This window comes from Colobus angolensis, unplaced genomic scaffold, assembly GCF_000951035.1.
Source record: "Colobus angolensis palliatus isolate OR3802 unplaced genomic scaffold, Cang.pa_1.0 Scaffold15, whole genome shotgun sequence".
NCBI classification, from domain to species: Eukaryota; Metazoa; Chordata; class Mammalia; order Primates; family Cercopithecidae; genus Colobus; species Colobus angolensis.
The window spans coordinates 9,245,784-9,256,518 of NW_012114599.1; the positions used below are offsets into that span (position 1 = coordinate 9,245,784).

At 39.9% G+C, this 10,735-nt stretch overlaps 1 protein-coding gene across 2 annotated transcripts in view; it reads left to right on the plus strand.

Annotated features, from left to right (window-relative positions):
- The window catches only part of SLC8A1 (solute carrier family 8 (sodium/calcium exchanger), member 1), a 394,332-nt gene extending 383,893 nt beyond the window's left edge, over positions 1–10,439 (plus strand). For both annotated transcript variants that reach the window (XM_011935927.1, XM_011935926.1), the window contains one exon: positions 8,034–10,439. In XM_011935927.1, coding sequence (XP_011791317.1) covers positions 8,034–8,410 — 377 coding nt within the window. In that variant the 3' untranslated portion in view covers positions 8,411–10,439. The remainder of the gene's footprint in view (positions 1–8,033) is intronic.
- The last annotated feature ends 296 nt before the right edge of the window (positions 10,440–10,735 follow it).

The window sequence follows — 10,735 nt, forward strand, 5'->3', positions numbered from 1 at the left end:
TCAGGAGGACCAGAGCAGATAACACAACACCTTGTAGTCATTTAATGCTTGCTGTTACTGGCTTTGAAAATAAGTTCAATTTGACAGTTATTAATATCTGCTATAAACCTACTGTTCAAGGTAGCTGAAAGGACTTTGTTTGATTTTCTTTTTTTTTTTTTTTTTTTGCCCTCAGACTTCGCATTATTAAAATAAGGGTTATTATGAAAGTAATAGAATCATGGCTCAAAACTGAAAATATCAAAAACTTGATGCTATTTTAAAAGCAGGTTCATTCGAGCCCATTTTAAAGTACTATCAAGACAGCCTAAATGTAATGCCAGGAGAAGCCAAGAATTTAAGGAATCAAAAAAAATTATTCATCATTTGGAAGCCAAATGAGGATTCTTTTTACATGAACCAGTGAAGTGAGTGTGTGTATCTGAGTGTCAGAGTGTAATTTTCTTTATCAGAGAATTATCTCCATTAATGGCATTAAAGAATAAGGAGTCTTTCATGAAAAGAGCTCCTTCTTAATCTGTTTCTGATCCATATTTGCTAAAGGAGTCAGCCTGATGTTTCTCTATGGAATAATTGTATTTATTTTCTTTCACACGATCAGCTGCTTTACCATTGTGGGTTCACAGTTGGAGTTGAACATGAAGAAGCTTCTTAATATTTTCCTTGGACTTTGTCCGTTGTCAAATGTATCAGTTATCTAGACCTTGTCAACACCCCTTGGATCCTCTCTTGGACACCTGTGAACATCACACTGAAAAATAATCCTATTCTAGGTCTGTGTAGTAGTGTGTTATCATTTTCTTTGAGAACATGACTCGAATTACAGTTTGGAAAGCAGATCAAATAGTGCTGCACTGCTGGTTTGTATCCTTTCATTTCTCTGTTTTGTGATCCCTGAAAAATAAACCTCCACTTTTTCTCTCCTTTAATTAGAATAAATTTCTTTCTTTGAACTTAAAATATAGCAGGATATCAGATACAAAGTAGGAAAACTAAGCCCACAAAGTACAAACATTCCTGTTAACATGTAAAAAATGAAAAATAGCTAATTTGTTCAATAACAAAAATGGTTACTTTAAAAACAAATCTATGTGTCACTCATTCCATACATCATTGCCTCAGTTAATCCAAGGGAGGCATCATTGTCCTCCTTACAGGGACAGAGAAACCAGGGCTGGGAGTGGTCAGTTAGTGGAGCTCAATCTGGTTGGGGAAGCTTTGATAAATACCAACGCTCCAGTCACATCTCTGGCCGATTAAGCAGAAACTCAAGGTGGAGCTAACAAGTTCGTGTTTTCAAAAGTTATCCTGCTGACTCTCATTTGTAGCTGGGGACAAAAGTGACTAGAAGCAGGTGCCCTGATCCTGCCAATATAGGTCCTCTTGAACTTTTTAGTTATCTCTGTTTCCTTCTCTTCTAAAAGTAGGTCATGTCACTATCTCCATTTCTTCTTTACCCTCTTCAAGGACAACTTTTATGGGCAGAAATTTTCAGTGTGTTTCCTTTTTTCAACTCCTCATCTACCTGGTTATTAATCAATCATACATCAGCAATTCCCTTACCTCTTGAACTTCACTTGGAAGCCAAATGATTCTTTTCACATGAACCAGTGAAGTGTGTGTGTGTGTGTGTGTGTGTGAGAGAGAGAGAGAGTGTGTGTGTGTGTGTGAGAGAGAGAGAGTAAGAGTGAGAGAGAGAGAGAGAGAGAGTGAGAGAGAAAGAGAGAGAGAGTGAGTGAGAGAGAGAGAGAGAGAGAGAGAAAGAGAGAGAAAGAGAGAGAGAGGTTTTCTATTTACTTGGGTAAATACATATCACAACCAAAGACAAATGCTTGTTTAAGGTCTTCAGTGACAGCAGAAGAACAAGTACATAAGTAAACAATATTTCTCTTTTGATTCTAAAAGAGCAAGACAGATGAGGGTATAGAAGAGAAGAAAGAAAAAAGAGAGGAATATATACACTGTTTAAGCAAAGACATCTACCTTACAGCCATTAGTAAGATTTGGGCTTTAAACCAAAAGAGCTCTAATGTCTTTTAATGACTTTGGTTGTATGAAATTTTCAAAGTAAAATAATTAAGAATTTTAAGCACTATCACCCTTCTAAATGCAAAAGATTGTCAAGTTAATAATTTTTCAAGGGTGTTATAACTCCTTGAAAGTATAGAATCATTGGCAATAGTCAAAATTCCCTACCATGTATGGATTCTCTGGGGATCTGGCTCTGTTGTATTATAAATATAGCTAATAATACTGAACATCCATTAAGTGCCAGACCCTATTCTGTTCATGTTAACTCATTTCCTTCAAAACCCTATGAAGTAGGTAAGCTTCCAACCTGGCAAACAGAGCAGCAGAATTCAATCAATTTAGGTAGATTCTCCCTCGTGTGGCCTTTTAGGGTAGCTGGAACAGGGTTTAAAAAGAAAAATAGGAGAATAACCATATTGTGAGTGGAATGAGCTACAATTAAGCAGCCCCAGCATCTCCAAGACGCCTACCCACATTTTATCAGCAAAATAACCAAGGTCATCCATGTTTCTAAGAGAAACCAGCTTCTCCTTACTTCTGTTTAACTGCTTCCCTGAAACTCAAACATCTATTACTTGCAGGAAAACCCCCAAAACTGGGCACTTGGAGTGCTAACTCCCCTTCCCGTGTCTTACAGCTATGGTTTTCAAGCCTTGGTAATAAATAAGAACAACCTAAGCTACTTGTTGAAAGGTGTATTTCTGTATCCCGTCCTCAGAGAGTCTGATTAAGTGGATTTAGCAGGGATGTCCGAGAGAGAACACAGTCATGGCTTCTTAGTTTCTGTTTCTGGTGGGGCCAGTAAAACCCATTTGTCACCGCTCTTTTCTGCTTATCACTAGAGACAGAAACTAAAAACCATGGCTTCAGGCTGCTAAAAACCTAAAACAGAACAAAACAGAACAAAAACAACAACAAAATAAGGCAGGCTGGACAAGCTTGGGGGTGAAACCCCAAATCTACATTTTTTGAGCAAAGCTCTCCAGGCACTTCTGACTTTATTAACATTAGACACAGCCTTTGAAGCATGGTCATCTCTCTGCCATCTTGGCTTCACTCATATCAATGAATGGCCAGTCAGAGTGATGTGAAGTTGATAATTTTGCCAACATTTCTTATCTTATCTAATTTTAAAAGGTAAACGACTGTGCCATGCAGTTTAATTCCATAAATATTGTCACAGTTTGATCAAAGGTAGTATCTTCAGGTCTTGAGATCTTCCTAGGATTTTCAAATACTTCATTTAAGTCATTTATTCTTCACAATAAGATAGTTGTAATCATCAGTTAATTATTAAGAGTGGTTATGTACAAACTCTTATCAAAAAAACACCAAAATCATACATTGCATATAAATTTAGTATTTTAGTCTATTCTGTGCACCACCCAAACAGTAAAATTAGAAAGTGTCTTAGAGATACTCTAATTAAATGAGGAAACTGGAATCTAAAAAAGTGAAGTGACTTGCCAAGAACATACAGATAGTTGGAAGAGCCTAGAGTCTCTTTGATGAGGCTTCTTCCACTACTACACCATGAAGATCTATACGCCTTGGCTGCCTCTTTGTCAGTCAATGAATACATCAAGGTGTGGTTGCTGGGAGAAGCAAGCAGACCTTCATAACCGGGATGGACTCCAATTAAAACCACTGCCAGTGTCAGTTCCTGGGCATGAAGCACTGGAGAGCTGAACAGCTGGTCTCCAAAGAACTCTAAGAGCCAAGAATAAGATGAACCATCTTGGGTGAAACCCTTGCTCCAGATAACACATTATCCGTAAGTCCATCCTGCAAGACTGTGAGAATGACCTTTTTTACAGAAGAGATGTTTAATGCTTAGCCTGTAAGAAGCAATAAAGTTTGAGAAATTTAGGTAAAGAATAATTGCTGTAGGAAAGGGGGAGTATTGTCCTATTTTTACATATTAACTAGATGACTTGGACAAGGTTATAGACCATGAACTTGAGGCAGGCCTGCAAAGAACAATTAATTACGTCCTGACTTTGTGATGTGTCGTTTAATTCCAGCCATGCTCTCTCCTTGACAGTCTTCCTTCTTGATTTATAGTCATATGTATCAAGGAGACAGGACTAAAAGTCTGAAATGGTATGACTGATCTAAAATTAATTAGAATTCAAGGTGGGAATTAATAACAAAAACTATTAAAAACCTAGCCAGGGACACATATGAAGGAAAAAATACATATGTTGTTATCAACATATTTTGTGTCAATCGCATTGGAAATCTGATCCATATATGTTTTTATCTAATGGGCCAACCTCTGAATATTATTATATCCCCTTCAAGCCCAAGGCAGTAGTTTTTTCTTGGATTTTATTTTAGGAAATGGCATTTGCCTGGTTTAACCATAGGCAGGTTACAGTCTTAGTGTTCAGGGTAAGGCTTGGCAGCACCTAACATATGGTTTGTGATGTATTGCCCTATGTGTTGAGCAGCAAAGCAGCAATAAAAGGTAATTTGGGGAGAATCCATCGCACTTCATTTGGAAAACAGAGCTCTCTCTCTTGGAGCTAAGGTTAGTGGTTTGGATTTGCATGTGTTCCTGCAGTATTTTTTTTTTTACATTGCTTTTGAATTGAAAATAAAAACAGACAAAAGGTCTGATGTCTAACCCAAGTAAATAAAACCTATGGGACACAAAGTAGCCAAAAACATGTTTTACTTATGTGACAAGCTAGTCACTTTGGCTATTAACTTTTAGGAAATTCAAAGAAATACATTTGAAAAAAGAGACATTTGAAAATAGGAACCTATTATTATTACAAGAATCTTCATGCAACATTCACATTAATAGGCTACTGATAAATGGCTTGAGGGAGAGGAAATCGCTGCATACCGAGGTATGCCCTCCACGTCAGCCTAAAGGACTGGTTCGAGTGCTTTGAGTCCCCAGACCCAGGAGTCTTTGATTTTAAACTTCCTTTCCTTCTGGTGCAGCAGCAAAGGCGCCATCCAGAAAGCTCAGAGTTTCTGAGTACATATGGGGTACCCAGGAAGTCCAATGTGCAATGTACCAGCTGCCAGGGGAGGTAAGCAGGTGTACGCTATGGAACAGCACTAGGTCACCTGTCCCTGTAGCATACAGAGGGAATTACCACCCCTGCAACTGCCCCACCTTACATGGCCATCTGTTCACCACCAGCCAGTGCTACCAGTCATTTCAGCTTAGAGTAACATGTCAGGTGTTTCTCAGCTGTAGCTGAGCTGGAAGCTGCTTTCTCCTGCCTCACACTCTTGTTCTTTTACTTTCCTTGTTCCACTGCCTGACCTTTTTTTTTTAAAAAAAAAAAAAAAAAAGCAACTTCCTTTTTTTTCTTTTTGAGACTGCTGCTGCCCTGTTTCTATTAACTTTTAATAATGAAGTACAAGAAACCATTAAGATTTGTCTCACTTTGCTTTTACTCACCAGTCTCTGTGGTAGTTGATTGGGCTGCATGAATGTGTGATCATGAATGCACAAAACAGCACAAATCCAGGAGTCTGGATTCATAAACTGCCCATACCTTCTTCAATCTTTGTTCTCCTGATACAGGAAAGAGCATTTGGAAAGAACCTGCTTCAGAGTTTCTGAGTGAAAGGAACAGGGCCACCTGAAACGAACTAAGAGGAAAGACAAACTTCAGGCTTCCTGGAAGGGGCAATGTGGTGTGGACTGAGAATGGGCTCTGAAATCAAACTTTGGTTTAAAGATTCACATTTTTCTAAGACCCTATCCAAAAGGCGTAATATCACAATGTCACAGTTTTGCATATCATGAAAAGGAAGTAATGACATCTGGCCCATAATGCTTGTGAGAGGGTTGAATGAGAATATACACATCACCTGTGTAGCATAGTGCCTGGCATGGAATAAGCAGTGTTTGCCTACTTCTTTAATTATAAAATAATAATCAGATCTGCTTTCCATCACAGGCAGAGGGCAGAATTGAAGAGACAGGCCTTCAGAGCTGACCAACTCCCTTTCAGAAAGAATGTGATACTGCAGATGCAATAGCCTTTGAGTAGCCTAAAAAACCTTCTTAGCTATTGTAAAGAGAATCCATGGGCTGACCTAAATTTACATGCTGAACATATCTTCCCCACTGGAAGTTTACTGAGGAAGGATGGTGGCAATAGCATAACAACAGAGGGGAGAGACTAGTCCAGGTATCATACGTACAACTACATACATGCTCAGAGCATGCCCGGTACCTCAGGAGGACCAGAGCAGATAACACAACACCTTGTAGTCATTTAATGCTTGCTGTTACTGGCTTTGAAAATAAGTTCAATTTGACAGTTATTAATCTCTGCTATAAACCTACTGTTCAAGGTTCAAGGTAGCTGAAAGGACTTTGTTTGATTTTCTTTTTTTTTTTTTTTTTGAGATGGAGTCTCACTCTGTTGCCCAGGCTGGAGTGCAGTAGCATGATCTTAGCTCACTGCAACCTCCACCTCCCGGGTTCAAGCAATTCTCATGCTTCAGCCTCCCAAGTATAGGATTCCAGGTGTGTACCACCATGCCTGGTTATTTTATTATATTGTTTTTTTGGAATTTTAGTATAGAGACAGGGTTTCACCATGTTGACCAGGCTGGTCTCAAACTCCTAATCTCAAGTGATCTGCCCATCTCGGCCTCCCAGAGTACTCAGATGATAGGCATGAGCTGCTGTGCCCAGTCAGCACTTTTATGTCAGTAAGTAGGCATAATAGAGACAAGAAATTTAGTATCTTGCAAGTTCTGTTCACATGTCTAATACAGGAAGCTATTTCAGATCCTACCTCAACTGTTAAACTGATCTAGCCTGCTTGGTTTATATTATGTTTCCAAAACAACAAAAACAGCCTCTCCTACTTTGTGTCAAAAAGCATCAAAAGCATTTTATTTACATGTAATATTTCAGCTTACCAACAGCACTCTGAAGTGAGCAGCACTATCCCCATTTAACAGGTTAGGAAATTGAGGCCCAGAGAAGTTAAGTAATCTTCCGGAGTCACAGAGTCCGCTGCAAAGGCAGGATTTGAAGTCTCCTGGCTCAAATGTGCTCTAAACCCCAGTGTTCTACCCATCAAGAAGTTTAAGTCACTGTTGTTCAACCGTCTGTAGTGGACCAAGATTCTCCTATCATCACAAAAAGATACACTCAGGATTATTAGTAAATAAAGGGCTTCGAAAATGGTCATTGGTGCCCACAGCACAGTGAAAGGTGGAAGAGCGCCATGAGAAAGCATTAGCCTTGAAGACATGAAGCAGGAGCTGTAGCCCTAACATGGTTTTTTCCTAGTTGTGATATTGCATCCACTACTTCTCATCCCTCAGCCTTGTTCCCTCACCTCATAAAATTACCATCACAATCCATGCAGTACTATAGCTGAATCTGCTTTCTTATTCTTAAGGCTCTAAGCAAACGTCAGCTACACTATTATAGTTCAATTCTTTTCAGTTCCACTATTGGCTTGCTCTTGAATCTTGAAAAATCTCTCCTGACATCTTAACTTTCTCATCTATAAACTACAGCTGCTGATACAGCATCTTTTAGTAGTACCCTCCAGCAGCTGTTCCCAAACTTTAGTGACCTAGAATCTTTTAGGATACTGTTAAAATAGATTCCTGGGTCGCTGTCATTATGCCCAGCACAGCTGAATGGCACCTTGCAATACTCAGTTTTTGAAAGGACCCCACTTGATTCTGATGTAGGTGAGCTGTGAAAAAATGCTGCCCTGCAAGCTCAATATTACAAAGAACTGCAGTATCTGTGGATACAGACCTTGACCCAGATCACTTTCTCAGTCCGTAACACAGCCAGCACTGAACCCTTAACTCTCAATATCTAGATCCTGTTCTTTCCACCCCATGAGTCTGACTCAAAGGAACATCAAAGCCATCTCTTGGTCACTGGGTTTCTATCAGGGGTTGGATCCTAGAGTACACAGCTGAAGCTTGCAGCACTCAAAAGACATCTCTAAAAGAATGAGTGTCATTGACTTTCTCTTCTTCCTCTGCAGACACATTTGCCAGCAAAGTGGCAGCCACCCAGGACCAGTATGCAGACGCCTCCATAGGTAACGTCACGGGCAGCAACGCGGTGAACGTCTTCCTGGGAATCGGTGTGGCCTGGTCCATCGCTGCCATCTACCATGCAGCCAATGGGGAACAGTTCAAAGTGTCCCCTGGCACGCTAGCTTTCTCTGTCACTCTCTTCACCATTTTTGCTTTCATCAATGTGGGGGTGCTGCTGTATCGGCGGAGGCCAGAAATCGGAGGTGAGCTGGGTGGGCCCCGGACTGCCAAGCTCCTCACATCCTGCCTCTTTGTGCTCCTATGGCTCTTGTACATTTTCTTCTCCTCCCTGGAGGCCTACTGCCACATAAAAGGCTTCTAAAGGAACTATCAGATATAGAAAATTTATATATATATACATATATATACATAAAAATTATGTATAACGGACAGAGGAAACTGACGTTTGTCATGTTCACTTACCTGCTGATGGAATCCAGCTTCAAGAGTATACTCTGTACTAGGGCCGAAGTCAAAAACCATCACCTCCCATTCCCAGGGGCATCATCATGTTGAACAAGGCATGGAGGCAGGGCCATCTTTGCAGCTCGGTCTAGAAGGGCTGCACTCTCTCCAGGTTCATAAATCCTTCAGGCTTTGATTTGTTTTCTTGTTTTTGATTTTGTTTTCAGTGGGGCTGGGGAGGTAGTCAGTGTTTGGCTTTATTTTTGTTATTTTGTTTTGTTTTGTTTTGTTGGGAGAGTCAGGGTTGTTGCTTTTCTTTGTGGGAAGTGAAACCATCCAAATGTAAATGGGTTTTGGTAAAAAATTTAAATCATTAATATTCTCCCTCACCTCCCCCAATCACTTTAAAACTTATTTTGGATTAAGAAAAAAATCTGGGCATGGAAGAAGAAAGAAGCATGTCTTCATTGTATTACCAAAGTTCATGCTTATCTCCGGAATGTGAGCAGAGGTGAAACTGCCTCCAAGAAGAAGCATGAGAGTGGAATGGAGCCAGGAACTCTGATGGTTCTCGATATAGTCTGGTATTTAAAGATGTGATACCCGGCACTCTCGTTTAACAGGTACAAGGAAAATGTGCGTAGATTCCCAGAAACATTCAAAATCCTTTCTTTCTTATCTCATTAGCTCTGGACTGTGATTAGCAAGGTCCTTCATCTAGCATCCAGCCCAGCTAAGCCCCCAGGTGCCCTATCCCAACCCTGCTCCTTCTGTCCACCTGCCATCCCCTATGCAAACAGTAAGAATAACCCCATTCAAAAACCACATCATCATTTTCCATTTGCATTAATATGTGTCCCAGTCCCATGTTGCTGTTGCTTGGGATTGTCTGTCAGTTTTATTTTCAAAGGCATCCATGGCTTGCACAGTCCTGTTCCAGCCATGACTGAACATTTGCTCCTTGTTCATGTGCCTGTTCGGAAATGTTGTTGTGATAACCTGTTACACGGTGCATGGTGAAAAACAAATAAAACAAAGAGTATCTGTATATAGTAGAGTATAGTACATACTATTCTCCCATTCGGCAATGTTGATTGGACATTGAAGACAAAAGTGAGTTTTCTTTTCACCTGAGTTGTTACTTTTGTGTTGTTATTGAGTTTGATTAATTACTGGGGATAAAAGGAGAAAACGGCTTATTGTTCATGGTTCCGCACATTCATTTCTAAGAAGCAATAACTGTCATGTGGGGAGAAGTTAAAGTTATTGAGAGGATAGCGGGCAAACTACAAAGACCTTAATGGAAAATTAGCCATGTGGAACACATCAGAGGCCTCTAAAAATCACCCATTAATTCAGGAAGGCCAAGGAGAAAGGCCTTATAGAGGCGTGGGTATGTTGGATGTGCCTAGGCTTTCAGAGCCACCCTTTCCACAACACCCCTCCCTGCAAAGTATTTATTTCACATCTGCACTGTCCGGCACAGATGGTAGATAGTGCTGGTTTGTTCTTTTTTTTTTTTTTTTTTATGTAAAAGACTATTTTGAGCCCTGTTTCTTTCACTGTTCAGTCTAGTCCCCTTTGATTTTATCAGTAGCTCCTGAGTAAGAAAGAAGCCAGGGTGACCAATGGGCCTTTAAAAGTGTGTCTCCTCTACTTATGCTGAAAGAGAAGGCAATTAAATAAGATTAGTACCTCCCAGGAGGATTGGACTGGGATGTTTTTAACCCTTTAAAAAGAATAGCTGTTTCTATGTTAAAATACCAAAGAACGTGGATAAACCCAACATTCCAAAACAGTGAGTCCACTAATGAGAAAAAAAATAGAATGACTGGTCGGTCACCTCTTGGAGGCTTCTGTGTCTATAAGGAATCCCAGGCTGGAGACAACCCTAGCCCTCTGTATTGATTCAAAAATACTTAATAAATTAAATCTGTTGAGACTTATTTTTTCTTCTTTCACTCAGTAACCATGATCCATCATTTAATAAACATTTGGTGACTGAATGAAGAATTAAATGCTGGTTACTCACTTAATGTGCCAGGCAGCGTGATACTTTCTGGGGACTAAGCCATGAACAAAACAGTCTAGATCCCTGCCCTCAGAAGGGTTACAGTTATCCCTGCCCTCAGAAGGGTTACAGTTAATGCGATTACTATTTTCATGAGTAAAAGTGAAGAAAGCCATATGGAAAGATTTTTATCTTGCAAGAAAAAACAATTATGAAACTCTTTTAACATAA